Source organism: Nothobranchius furzeri, chromosome 13, assembly GCF_043380555.1.
Source record: "Nothobranchius furzeri strain GRZ-AD chromosome 13, NfurGRZ-RIMD1, whole genome shotgun sequence".
Taxonomy (NCBI): Eukaryota; Metazoa; Chordata; class Actinopteri; order Cyprinodontiformes; family Nothobranchiidae; genus Nothobranchius; species Nothobranchius furzeri.
The window spans coordinates 58,346,704-58,361,703 of NC_091753.1; the positions used below are offsets into that span (position 1 = coordinate 58,346,704).

At 45.8% G+C, this 15,000-nt stretch overlaps 1 protein-coding gene across 1 annotated transcript in view; it reads left to right on the forward strand.

Moving 5' to 3' along the window:
• si:cabz01090165.1 (leucine-rich repeat and fibronectin type III domain-containing protein 1-like protein) overlaps nucleotides 1–15,000 on the forward strand; it is a gene marked incomplete in the record, with an annotated part of 417,649 nt that overhangs the window by 351,355 nt on the left and 51,294 nt on the right. The window contains 1 exon segment of the mRNA XM_070543681.1: nucleotides 10,646–10,910. Coding sequence (XP_070399782.1) covers nucleotides 10,659–10,910 — 252 coding nt within the window.

The following is a 15,000-nucleotide window of genomic DNA, read 5'->3' on the forward strand; positions in this document are numbered from 1 at the left end:
GTGTCTTCTTCAGTCAGAGATTCTGAAACAAACCTCCATCACATGATGCACCACATGAGCCCTGTGACCCGATAGGAGAAAACACAAACAGCTCCCTGAAACGATCCCAAACTGTTAAGTCAGACGACTGTGAGCTTAGATCTGCATAGGAGGCTTCCACCCTGATGAAGACGACAATGATGAGCAGCTGGATGGTGATGGACTGCGCAGCAGCAGCAGCAGCAGCAGCAGTGTATAACAGGTCTGGCCGGTCAGGAGTCAAATTCAGATTCATGAATAAAGGAGAATAAAGATGTCAGAATCTCAGTGTCCATGGATGCGTTTGTGCTGAGAGATGATGAAATTTTTATTTTAATTCAAACCAAGAAAAAAACCTTCAGTGAATAAGTTGAGTTTGTATAAGTCTGAAGCCGCGCCTGTCTGTCGAAAAGAGAGTTTAGCCTAAGTCTTCACAACCCTGCTGGGAATCCACCGAGGAAAAGTCCGTGAAGACAATAACTTTCATTTTTATCAAATTTTAAATAAGTTTCTCAGCCCTAATGTTCAATCAACCTTTGACCTCCTCTTCCTCCACCATGAAGGACTTTTACCACTCAGAAAAACCTGGAGTGGATTTTTAAAACACATTTAGATCTGATAAAAATAGGACAAAAGCCGGTTTTATCAGCTAAGAGCTCCTGTTAGCAGTGGCGGATTTAGCTATTTGGGGGCCCAAGGCGAACACAGACACGGGGCCCCCTTACACTAAATTTTTGACAATCTTATCTTTAACTGGATTTGCAAAACTCTCTCCTCTTCTGACACGAGTTATTTTCCATCTGTATTAGTCCTCCTCTTTTTTCCTGTCTTTCTCTCCCTTTGAGTGCGTTCTTCTTCCTGTCAGTGCTCCCGTGCTTTTGCCTTTCATGTTTTTTTATTCTATTTTCCATTTTGGTCCATGTTTTATTCCCATTAAACATTTTCCATTGCCTTTCCTTTATGGCTTCCTTTTGATGTTTACATAGAAAAACGACATCACTTTCGGAAGTGAAGATAAAAGCTTTTTTGAAGCGAGCTGCTTCTTTCTCTTATTGGAGCCACGAGGATGACTCCATGTCATGCTTCATGTTTTCACTATCGCTTCAAGTTTGTTATGAACGCTCCCGCCTCTCTTCTTCTTCTCATTTGTGGTCTTATGGCACTTGGCAAACAACAATTTGGTGCATTAACGCCACCAACTGGACTGGAGTGGAATGACTACCAATCACTTCCTGTTTGTGCATTGAGTTTTAAAGGAATGGTCCATTGTGGCATTGACAGAGGGGTGCTGGCAGTCAGGGCTAGGTGGCCCCCCAACATAAGGGGGCCCCAGGCAGCCGCCATTCTATGCCTAATGGTAAAACCGCCACTGATAATGTTATTTACTGTTTTTAGCAAAGAAATCATCCAAACTTTGTTGCATCGCATTAATTTTATTTGTGTTTGTCAGCATCCCAGCCGCTTCCCGCTGACCAGTTCTCACGCGAATCCTCTCCACCCAAAGCAGCTTTTTTCTAATGCAGCAGTTTTACACAGAATATGACCAAAGAGCAAATGCACAAGACAAAAAGTTGGTTGCTAGGCAACGGTGACGCTGACCATCATCCACGGGAAAAGTTGACTGTGTAACTATTAAAGCTGTCAGAGTGGCAGGTATGAGAGATAAAAATAAACATGATTTCTTGTAATATTTTCTTCGACTGAAATAGAAATAAAAGACATGCATAAATAAACAAAAACAACAACAGTAAGACCTTCGTCTAACTAAAGTTATTACACGAGACACCGGTCAGAATGACTGCCCTGGGAGTTTTAGTGTTAAAGCACTGAATCAGACTCTAAACAATCTGTTGTCGGACAGTTGCTTTAATTTTGAAGAATAAATTAGATTAGTGATTAGTTCAGTTCTAGTTTCCAAATGTTTGGCGTGAAAAGTGGGCTGGGCGATAGCTTGATATTTTAAAAATATCAATATAATTACAAACAAGATGACTCGTTAAAATCTATATTAACCTGCTAGTGCTAGTGGCTAGCTTGCGCCGTCTCTAAGCCGTCATTACACGTTTTCTCACGCGTCTGCCCGGGAAGCCTCTGGGTCAATGCTCTGCTCTAAATTTGCATTTAGCTTTGTGGCTTTTAATTATTTGGGGACGTTGTTCGTTTGTCAGCGAGCCTTTTCACCGCGGTTGCCGACCAGAGTTCTGTTTATGTTGTTTGTGTTGAAAGACGAGCCAAACCCCTCCCCCGTGGAATCAGGAAACGTGTACGGAGAGCAGCAGGGGCCAAAATACCGGGAGTGTGATCCTCTGAGTCATGGATGCAATTACATGAGTTTAGTTTAACGTGTTTTTCTCTGGACAAGAAATAATTACTGGTAATAAAAAAGCATAATATAATTATATAATTACATTTAATAAATGGGCTTTGCTCAACCTTTTGCCTAAAACTACATTTTCCTAATTATGCTGCAAAGTGAATGAGTCAGTACAGAGTGTACAGTCGGTAAAGACGGCTCCCCTTTGCCCTGACTCCAACATGCCTACATCTAAATAGGATAGATTCTCCAGAGTTATCTCTGTAGTTATGCTGCTATAGGCTTAGACTGCTGGAGGACACACTGACCACTTTCCACACTCGACTGCTTTCTTCTACTATCTGCTCTTTAACTGTATTATTTCCTGCTATTTCAGCTGTTAACTTTATTTTCTCTCTAAGTGTTTTTCTCCCCAGAAGAAGCTACAACGATGTTCTGCTGAGCTGTGGTGGCCTCATGGAGGGGGCCATCGACTAGCACACTGCTGCTAACCACTTAAACATTCTCCCTCTCCTGATAATAACTGTTTACTTTCCTTGACGTTGGATGTGCTACTACTAGTTTACCCGTTTAATTATAGATCCACTAGGATAAATACAATAAAGTTTATCTCTCACCAAATAGAATATTTACTAAGAAATCACAATATAACCGTGTGTGTGTGTGTGTGTGTGTGTGTGTGTGTGTGTGTGTGTGTGTGTGTGTGTGTGTGTGTGTGAGTCGTGGAGGATGGCTGCTTATACTGAGCCAGGATCCTCTGGAGGTTTCTTCCTGTTAAAAGGGAGTTTTCCTCTCCACTGTCGCTACATGCTTGCTTAGTATGAGGATTGCTGTAAAGAGTCTGATGCTAGTCAGTGACTCGATGCGACCTGCTGGGTTCCTTTTATTGGAAACTTGTTACTGATTGGCTTAATGAACTGACCTGAACTGGAATCTTTATCATGTGAAGGTCCTTGAGACGACTCTTGTCGTGATTTGGCGCTTTATAAATAAACTTGAATTGAACTGAATCAGACAACAGAGGAGTGGTGGGCTGGCGGGTGTTTTACAGAAACAAGAGCGGGTGTGCATTTTACCACCGAGGCTCGTCTGGCGGCTGCAGCTCCTGCTTTAAGCTTCATGTTGTCTGTAACGAGCAGAACGGCGATGACATTTAAATATAAATGACAATTTCCATCACATTCAGTCTGCCCAGACATTGTGCGTTCGCACAATCAATTAGCGTGTTGCTGGTAAGCAGATGATGATTGATGGCAATTAAAATCGAACAATTCTCGCTTGTTTTCTGTTCTGGCGTTCCCAATCAGACAGAAATCCAAGAATCGAATCCATCAGAGTGATTTACAACCTCTGAGGAAAGGTTCTGGTTTGGTCTGACTTCTCCCAGCGCGTTCTGGCATTAGGACAGTTTCCAGTTTCACCTGTCTGCAGCTGCTGGGCTGGTCCTGTTAAAACTGTTTTCCTGATTCTGTTTATGGGTTTTTATTTAATCCTGCTGCATTGTCTTTGACTTTTATTCAGCAGTGCAGAAGAGATCCCCACCAGGAGCAAACCTGAGTGAGGAGTTCATGTGTTGAACATGTAAAATACCAGAGATGCTTCAGGAAATTAAATACAAAAATAAATCCAATCTGCTTTCAAATGGAAAACCGGACGCTGCAGCAGGAATGTCAGCCTCTGCTGAGGGTTTAACACATCAGTGTTTCTGGTCAAGCGCAGTCTGGACCCTCTCTGCCATGCTACTGGATCATCATCATCCTCATCCTCGTGGAGGTCGGTTTTATTGATGCTGTTCCAGATGCAGGAACAGCCGAAGGACGCTCGGTGCTAACACACAGATGAGGAAGACGATGATGAAGACTCGGCTTCTCGCAGCTGAGACGCATCGTGATCGGTCTGTTCAACAGCATCCACACAGAGTTCAACGTTTTAACCCTTTTGGATCAGAACCAGAGCCAGTGACGGTGTAACAGGAGGTGATGAAGGAGTCGCAGCCCTTTATCATCTTAACGATCTGAGTTATTAAAGACGGGGGTGATGGCTCGGCTTTAGTCCTCCACTTCAGTGGGAAATTTACAATATTCTGACTGGAAAACAAAACCTACATTTAATCGTCAGCGAGGGCTCTTCCTCCCACAAAGATGCTTTGATTGTAAGACAATAAATGAGTTCAGGCTCTATTTTCCTTTCTTTTAAAGTGAAGTAAGTGTGTGTTTCTGACTCAACTGTCTTCATGGGTGACCCCGCGAGGAACGTTGACCGTTGAGCAGGATTGATTCCCTGGTTTTTCCCTTGAGGTCCACGCGGCAGGGGTGGGAGGGTTAAACTCTGTACCCCCCCAATAAATAAATAAAACTGATGCAGCTTCAGATTCTAATATGAATTCTATTCCCAAAAATAAAAAAGTGTGATTCCTTGTAGGATGAACGTTTCCTCGCTTATTCCTGAGTTAGAAATGAGCTCAGCTGTTTTATTTTGTTGCCCATCATTCATAAACCTCGTTCTACCTTCAGAACCACCCTAATTCTGGGTGTCATGGACCTAACCCTGTCCCTCAGAGGTTCTGGTCCATCCTCACATGACAGCATCAGTTCCATCCATGAGAAGAACCTTCCGGTCCACCGCATCCCAAAGGCTCTGGACTGGACTGGGATCCGGTGACTGTGGAGTCCAGTGAACTCGTGGCCACGTTCTATAGAAACCAGTTAGAGATGATCTGAGTTTGTGACGTGGTCCTGCTGGAGGTGGCATCAGCAGATGGGTCCATGTGGTCATAAAGGAACGGACACGGTCAGCACCAACACTCACACTCTCCCTGATTTCAGTCAGCAGGAAGCTTTAGTTTCCTCTAGAAGCTGCTCCATCACTAAAGTAAGGATAAACTAAGAGAACAGCCTCTAGAGGCTGCTGTGGAGATGAAATGTCCCCTCCTTCTTGCCGTACTTCAGTCCTTCTCTCTAATTTGCTGGAGGTTCTCCGGCAGGTTCTTCCTGCTGTCCCTCTGCTCCATCCCTGCAGTGGCATCCTCTGGATGGTGATGAAGCTGTGTGTTTGGAGGTGATTACTTCCCCAGATGTGCAGCACAACATCCCCACCTGCTGGCTGGAGGAGGAAACATCTCTGCACCATCTCCTCCTCCAGCCTTTCCACCCTCTTCCAGCACTTCTTGTCTGCTGCTGCTCGGACAGAAACCTACTGACTGCTCCCTGATGGTGCTGAACCACAACCTGGTGCTGATGGAGGCGTGTGGGTCTGCAGACCTCCAGATCAAATAAAAGAAGGTGTCTACCCATGCTAATAAACACTAATAGACACCCTGCTGGTCTCTGCTCAGGTCCAAGCGGATCCCAGATGCCGCCTTTACAATCTTGATGGGTTCTGGTGCTGTTCGGGTAGCAAACTGGACCCCTGAGTCAATCTCAGCTCACTGATCTTCAGCAACAGAAACCTGAAAAGTCATTTTTCACATTTGATGAGTTCAACTCATCAAAGATCAGATGTCATCATCGGGAAGACGTCATCAGACTCTGACCTTTTCTCGGTGTGGTTTTATTTAGACCAGGAAGTCAAGAAGCTCCCTTCACATCTGATTGGATCTTTAGATTTAAGGTTGTTTGTTGGTTCTTAAAGGCTTTACTGTTGCGGCCGGCGGGTCTCTCGGGTCTAATGAAGACAGCTGACAGGATCTGATTATTTTAGATGATTTTAAAGGTTTAATGTTGATTTTAACAGTAGAGAATTGATTTCATCTGTTTATCGTCAAACTCGCTCTCATTTCTCGTAACTGCTTTATCCTCAGTGGTGTCTCAGGGAGGCGGTGTCTGACTCCAGCAGGTCCTGGGGACAACCTGGACAGGTCTCACGTCCATCACAGGGACAAACACACTCAGGGTGGTTTGGAGGCTCCGGGAAACCTGACATTAGGGCTGCTCAATTAATCGAATTTTAATCACGATTACGATCTGAGTTTTGAACGATTATAAAAAACAAAACAAGCCGATTATTTGCTCCTCCCACTTGTGCTGCCCTGAGTTGCAAATGAAGCGCTCCTCCACAGTGTTGCCAACTTGGCGACTTTGACGCTATTTCCAACAGCTTCTCAGACCCCCTTCTTGACTTTTTAAATCTTAAAAGTACCTAGCGAACACCTGAGAAACATCTCTGGTAACCCTTAGCTACTTTCTGGATAACTGTCGTCGACGTTTCCTGCAGGTTAGCTAAACACGCCGCCTGCGCTCCCGACCGTTCTTCACAACATTAGGAAAGGGAATGATGTAGTGATGTGTCAGCCGCTAAAGAAACGGCTCTCGGAGCCGGCTCCTTGTTGGAGTAACCAGAGTGAGTGACACACACCGCACCTGCGGGCTCCTGAGCCGCTAAAAACGGCTAAATGTGCGCGTACGGCGTGCTAATCATACGTGCAGCTTGCCCCTGATTGCTGTGAGACCGGGGTGGGGGGTGGGGGTGCTGCTGTGGTTGGGACAATGGACGACCTGTAAATAAATAGTTTATAAATAAGGTAGAAATAAGTTCCTCACACTGATAAATAATAACTAACCTCTCTGAGGACACGGTGCTAGTGCACTCTCCTACAGCACCTTGACACGACTCAATAAATGTTATGCAATATTTTGTGAACATCAATTTATTTGCGTTTATTTGTTATAAATGCCACTGTATAATTCTTGCTGTCAGTATTTGCAAGATATTGGTATTTGGGTCTGTACTGGTTAGACTTAAATGAGTTAAACCAAGGTCTGTAGCCCTTGGGTCATAAACTATGAGCTGTAAGTATATTGGTTTTTTTATACTGGGAATCAGGAGTTATTTTAGTGATCATCTTGTTTCTTATTTACTTTTTGTTCTGATTGTGCCCTGAGCAATTTTATGACTGAATAAAAACAAATAAAATCAACATAAATAGAAAAATCGTCCTAAATAATCGTGATCTCAATTTCAGTCACCATAATCGTGATTATTATTTTTGCCATAATCGAGCAGCCCTACCTGACATGCATGTTTTTGTCCTGTGGAAGGAAACCGGAGTGACTGGAGAAAAAACATGCAAACTCTACGATGAGAGGCCACAGTTGGGATTTGAACCGGCACCCTTCTTGCTTTCAGTCTGGGTTTAAGTCTCTCCATAGTACAGAATCAGCCCTGTTGATGGTTTTGAATGATATCATGATGGCAAACGATTCTGGGGAGACTGTGGTTTTGGTGCTCTTGGACCTGACTGCGGCATTTGACACCATAGACCACAATATCCTGATTGGTCGACTGGAGCACTGGGTGGGAATATCAGGCTTAGCACTCCAGTGGATAAAATCTTACCTGTCAGGGAGGAAGTTTTGTGTAAGACTGGGGGACTGTTCGTCTGATACTGCTGATTTGCAGTGTGGAGTGCCTCAGGGATCAGTCCTGGCACCCCTCCTCTTTTCCTTCTGTCTGCTGCCGCTGGGTGACTTGTTTCGTCTGCACAACGTCAGGTTTCACCTGTATGCGGATGACTGTCAAATCTATTTACCTGTATCATGCAATAACTCAAGTTCTTTTAAACCACTCTTGGACTGCTTGGAGGAGGTCAGGTTATGGATGGCTCAGAATTAATTGTTCTTCAACCAGAATAAAACTGAGACTATCCTGTTCAACTCGAAATACAAACATGGATGTGCCCAAGGGATTGACTCTCCTTCATTAGCACCTTTTGAGAAGGCTGTGGTCACCAACCTGGGGGTGAAGTTGGATGTGGAGCTCACACTGGACAGCCAGGTCGACGGAACAATCAGATCCTGCTACTTCCATCTCAGGAGAATAGCTAGGATTAAGCTGTTTGTTTCACGTAAACATCTGGAAACTGTCATCCACGCCTTCATTACCACCAGACTGGACTACTGTAACTCGCTTTATGCAGGCATCAAGCAGGCCTCCATAGGGAAACTACAGAAGGTCCAAAATGCGGCAGCCAGGTTACTGACTGGTACCAGGAGATCTGAACACATCACGCCTGTCTTGGCATCCCTACACTGGCTTCCAGTCTCCTTTAGAATTTCGTTTAAAGTTCTGGTGTTTGTTTTTAAATGTTTACATGAGTTGGCTCCACGTTATCTATCAGATCTGATCCATCCGTATGTTCCCTCAAGGAACCTTCGGTCAGCACAGCAGGACTGCTGGTCGTTCCCAAACACAGACTGGAATCTCGAGGGGGTCGTGCTTTCTCGGTGCTGGGGCCGAGGCTCTGGAATGAGCTACCTACACGTGTTAAACAGGCCGCCACGCTCGGCAAGTTTAAGAGCCGTCTGAAAACACACTTTTATTCTTTAGTCTTTACTCAAGAAGAGCCTCGTTAACGGATGGCTTTGCACTTTTTACTCCCCCACCTAGATTTTATCTGCATGTTTTTGTTGGTTTTTAAATGGTTTTAAATGTTTTTATTTTTTATGTTTATTTCTGCTGTGCAGTGCTTTGTTTGGTCCTCGGGCCATGTGAAGGCGCTATATAAATAAAGTTTAGTTAGTTAGTTAGAGGGAGCAGTTCTGTCATCCGCACCACCATGCAGCCCTTTTAAGATAACTAATGTCTCCAGCTTTTGGAGACATTTTTCATAACCTGATCTACAACACTAGTAACCCTTTAGGCTCCTTCATGAATTTATTTCCTTTTGATCGTTTCTAAACCTTTAAAACTCGTTATGGAACGTCTTAGGTTCACATTGCCAGGAATTACAAGATTGTTTCTCTCATCTAGTTTTATTTATTTTTTACACAAACCTGTAGGAAAAGTGTTTTAAAAGCACAGTTAGATTTATTTTAAGCTGAAACGCACCTAAAAACCGTCACAATCACTCAGATTGTTCTAAACCTTACATTTATCCTCCTGAACAAAACATTTCATCTGTACCTTTGTCTGATCCCTTCACCTCTGCAGGTCTTCTGCAACTGCCGTCCCCGTTGTGTCCGTCTTCACTTGTGATGCAATCAGACACTTTACCCAGCCGCGTGTTTACACCAGATTATAATCATCACCGTTTCCTTTATAAATATGACGCTGAGGAGGAGCAGACACCTGGAGGGACGAGCAGACACTCAAACACGAGCTGCACCGTGTTGGGGAGCTGGCCCGTTTCTCCACCAGACAGACAAGCAAACATGTCATTGAAATTTCCTTCATCCAGTCATTTGTTATGAAGTCGGACACAACCTAATCATAGACAACACGTCCCACATAGACACATCTGCATGTTCATGCATTTCTAAACAATCTATTTTAAAGTGATGGATGGAAAAGAAGCAGCCTTGATGGATGGAAGTGGGGATGACAGCAGAACAACTTTGTGGAAATAAATGACAGAAGGATGGAGGAATGAGAGAGGAGCAGAACGGAGGCGGCAGCAAGGGGAATGGATGGAGATGGAAGTGATCCGCGGAGATGGATGGATGAATAATCTTATAAGGATGGAAAGAAAGAAAGTGAACGATGGATAGAAGCAGCAGTTGAGATGGGGAGAAGAGTGATGATGGAAATGTGAGAAAAGAGGGATGCGTGTCAGAGGAGAGTCTGGAAACAGCTGAAAAGACTTCTTCTGAGCGATGATGGGATGATACCGGCAGAGCGATAAGTGGAGCGACGGATAGAAACAGAGTGATGCAATTGAAAAGAGAAGTGCTTTCATTTAAGAAGCAAGTGATCAGAAGAGGAGAGGAACGGAGAAGTGCTTGGAGTCAGAAAAAGAAGCAGCATTGCGTTTTTCTCACACGGAGATGACCTGAGCGAGCAAATTTAATCTGTCCTCAGAGCAGCAGCGGCCTCCTGCGTCTTAACTCAGAAGCAGGAAGTTAATCTCATGATCCTCAGATTGACTCTGATGATTGGATGGTTTACGGTAAACAACGGGCTGGCCATCCCGGCTTCACGCTGCCTACAGCTGTCACCGTCACAGCCAGCCCGTTTCTCAGGTGCACCCGAGGTTCTGCCCGTCCGGTCATGCTCCAGCCCAGACGGTTCTGCGGAGGGTTCCTGCTTTAGACTAAAGTCCTGATGAGTGGGAATGAGTTTGGCTGTGAGCATTTGCAGGAACTCTCTCTGGGTTTTCGTTGTTTGGTGGCTTTAACGGGTCAGAGCTGGAGCAGAATCCGGATCTGCAGCAGCAACAAACCATCTCCGTCTCCTAACTCCTAATCCCTCGTGTCCTCTGGAGCCTTCCTGGTTCTGTATGTTGAGGTTGAGCAGAGCTGCTGAAACCCTTTCAAACAACTTTAAGCAGAAAAACTCAGATTTTCGTAACTTCCTGTTTGTTTTGTTTTCTTCCTGCAGCACATGAACAACCATGGCCGTCACCTCCTCGTTGCTGCTCCCGCTCCTCGTCCTCTTCTCCTGCCTCCCCTCCTGCTTCTCCAACATGCTGTGTCCGAAGCGCTGCACCTGCCAGAACCTGCTGCCGTCCTACACGGTGCTGTGCGCCAAGACGGGCCTCCTCTTCGTCCCGCCCAACATCGACCGGCAGACGGCTGAGCTCCGGCTGATGGACAACTTCATCACGACGCTGAGGCACCGGGACTTCGCCAACATGTCCAGCCTGGTCGGTTTCTTCTTCTCCACCTTCACGCTCGGCTGCGCGGTCACAGCCAGCTGTTGCTCGGTTTGACTGAACTTCTGGTTGTCTGCAGTTTGGTTATTGACTTTCTGAAATCAGGGTTAGGAGTCCAAAACAACAAATGTTTCTGATGCTTTATTATGAAGTGGCAAAAATAAAATGATCCACATCCTTTCAAAATCTCCACGTTACAAGTGAGTTACGATGAAACCAGACTGAACTAGGGTTGTCTCGGTGTGAAAATGTAACCTCACGGTTATCGTGACCAAAATTACCACGGTTTTCGGTATTATCGCGGTATTTTTTTAAACGTGTTACATTTTCAGATATCTACATAAACCCTGTATATCAGGAAAATATTGTCCAGTTTGTGTCTAAATTTTGCCTAAAATGTGTTATTTTGTAATTATGTTGTTTATTTGTTTACATTTTTCCCCTTTAGTCTTTAAAATACCAATATCTGCCCATAATTTCTTATTTTATGTCTGTTTGATGTCATCATTTTAAAAATATTAGATCAGATGATACTCAGTACTCAAGTAGCCTTCTAATCAGATACTTTTTTACCCTTACTTGAGTAATAAACCCTATATCAGGAAAATATCGTCCTCGGTTTGTGTCCTTCCAGTGAGCTTTGCAGATGTGGGAAGATGTCATCAGGCAGTAATCATTGTTAAATTCATAATTATTCTCGGAGAGAGACCAACTCTTATCTGCCCCTGGGAGCCCCGTAATGCATAGCGTCATTTCAACATGGCGGTGTCCGCGACACGGTTTATATGCAGGTAGCGGCGCTGCGGCTGCTTTATATAGCGACTCGTTGCATTCTCCCTCAACCCAAATCCTCGGATCACGCATTTTAGCTAAAGCGCTAACGTTAGCTTGCCTTGCGTTGACTGTAGAGTTGTGGGTGATGGTCACGCAGATGTGTCATGAGATTTGAAGCGTTGCTGCCTTTCACAGACTCTTTTTCTGCACGTGCTGCAAACAGGATAGCCGTCTTTTATCAGCTGTCCCTCGGCATTCTTCACATATCCAAAAGATGCCCGTACTTCCCACTTTGTCTTCTTTGAGGGATAATAAATGTCCTGAGCGCTGCCGTCTCCTCCTTTGGCCATTATTTCAGCTTTAGCTTCAAGAAAGTTTTGGTTGTAAACAACAAAGTGCGCATGTGCCGCCGGCATGGACGTAATTTGCGGGGGGGACATGTCCCCCCCACTTTTTCCAAAGTCAAGCTTTGACCCCTGCACTTTTTACCATCCAAAAACAAAATTACGCTATATTAAATTGACACTGGTTGATCTCTAGGACCAAGCGGAAAACAACCGTTTGTGTTAAAGTCCCATTAGTTGTCACACACACAGGTGTGTGTGCGAAATTTGTTCTCCGCATTTGACCCATCCCCTGGGGGAGCGGTGAGCTGCAGACACAGCCGCGCTGGGGAACCATTTGGTGGCTTAACCCCCCAATCCAACCCCTTAAATCTGAGTTTCAAGCAGGGAGGCATTGGGTCCCATTTTTCAAAGTCTTTGGTACGACCCGACCAGGAATCAAACCCTGATCTCCCGATCTCAGAGCAGACACTCTACCACTAGACCACTGAGCTGGTGAAAAGTTAAAGTCCCATTTGTTGTTGAAGCCCGTTTCCCATTAGAGCATACTGTACAGACACCCCCCCCCCCCCCCCCCCTCTTTCTAAAGTGAAAATTACGTCCATGGCTGCCGGCTACTTCAGCAGATGATACGGTGGCTGGTAAGGGTCACCGCGCCTACACCACAGCCACGGTAATCCACCGAGATAATTTTTTTTTTAAAACAAGACGGTTATTATTATTGTCAACTTTTTTACCGGGGTTTACCGCTACACCGGTTACCGTGACAACCCTAGACTGAAGTAAACAAGCATGAAGGCAGAACAAAGACATCAGAGCAGACATATGAGCAGAAGCATCATCAGCAGGACTTCTGGGACAGAAAAGGTCCAGACCTGAGAGCTTCGGTGGTGCTGATGGGTTTAAAGTTAGACCGATGTAAGAGCGTCCAAAGCGCCAGCTGCCTTTACCGAAACATAAACCTCTGCTAAAATGTGTTAACAGCAACACAAAACACAGTAACCCCGAGGACAGTAAACACAACATCATTTAAAGGTTTGTAAGGTGGGAGCTGGAGAACTGACACAGTTCGGTCTGTGAACCTGAGTCTCTGCCCTAAGGGAGCTCCACACTAAAAATAAAACCAGCTGTTTCTGGAGCTGGGTGTGCTTCAGATGAGTCACATCATGCTTTCAGGTGGAACGTAAAGTTGAATGTATTCCTAAAGTCTCCTTTAAAGCTGCTGAACTGTTATTCCACAGAAAGCTCTTTGTTCAGCAGCTGCAGCTAACGAGGCGCCTAACGTGAAAACGGGAGGTTGAAGGCAAAGAAGGCAAAAGTTAAATCTCTAAAATGTTGAGCAAACTTCTGGTGATTAGATTCACCATCAGAAACCCCCCCGAAAGCGCGAGTGAGGACATAAACCGACACGTGTCTGACCTGAAGGGACACCGGCGTCCTACAGACAAGAACAGCCGCGACCGGCCCTCAGCTGAGCTGCAGGCAGAGTTCTGTTTGTTCCGAGCGCGCTTGAACACATCTTTGTTTAGGCACTTTTTCCATCAGCGGTTAGAAGAGGTTATAAATGATAAGCAGCAGTCTGAGCAGAAAAGAAACGCCTGCCACAAAAAGGGTTTTAAAGAGTGGAAGAAGCACCTCCAGATCTGAGACCGTGGTTCTCGACCGGAAAAGGGTGGCTTGCCAACTCCGGGTCGGGGGAGAGGTCCTACCTCAAGTGGAGGAGTTTAAGTATCTCTGGGTCTTGTTCACGAGTGAGGGTAGGAGGGATCGGGAGATCGACAGGCGGATTGGTTCGGCGTCTGCAGTGATGCGGACGCTGAGCCGATCTGTCGTGGTGAAGAGGGAGCTGAGCCAGAAAGCCAGGCTCTCGACTTACCGGTCGATCTACGTCCCAATCCTCACCTATGGTCATGAGCTTTGGGTAACGACCGAAAGAACGAGATCGCGGATACAAGCGGCCAAAATGAGTTTCCTCCGTAGGGTGGCCGGGCTCAGCCTTAGAGATAGGGTGAGGAGCTCGGACATTCTGGAGGGACTCGGAGTAGAACCGCTGCTCCTCCGGATCGAAAGGAGTCAGTTGAGGTGGTTTGGGCATCTGGTCAGGATGCCTCCTGGACGCCTCCCTGGGGAGGTGTTTCGGGCATGTCCTGCCGGCAGGAGGCCCCCGGGCCGACCCAGGACACGTTGGAGAGGTTACAGCTCCAATCTGGTCCGGGAGCGCCTTGGGGTCCTGCCGGAGGAGCTGGTGGAGGTGGCCGGGGAGAGGACGGTCTGGAGCTCCCTAGTTGGGATGCTGCCCCCGCGACCCGGATAAGCGGAGGAAGACGACGGAAGATGACGGAAGAAGAAGAAGCAGAGAGAAAACCAACGTAGTAAACGTCTCAGATGGAAGCTGACGATGTGAAAACACCTGAAGTCTGGATCGTTTCAGAGAGTTGGGAAATTTAAGTAAACTTTTCCTCCACACGAAAGCCTTCTAGGAACATCTGCTCCTCGTAATAACACGTGTCGACTCAAAAGTCTCTGGTATTGTCCAGATCTGGTAAATTATTCCCACCGTAATCATTCAGCGAAGGTCGGGATGCTTGGCTGCACACGGCTGGGAGAGAAACACACCGGCGTAATGAGATGTAATCACCGAGCGGGGACTCTTGACACAGCTGGAGGCTTCCTTAGTTTATCAAAGATGCATTTCCTCTCCGGTTTGATGGCAGCAGAGCAGATGATGTTTGCTCACACACACAGGGAACGGCTGGGAACGACTTTTTAATCTTTTAGGGCTGACAGATGTCCCCGGTGATGGCGGCACGTTTTCAAACAAGCATGTGGGCGCTCATCGACCTTTTCTTTGGTGTTGATGGAAAATGTTTTGTTTTGCGCACAGTGGAAGTATTCAGCCGCTTACAAACTCCTCGATGCAGTCGTGTGTTTTCAAACAGCTCAGTTAACGGAAATCAGGCGGG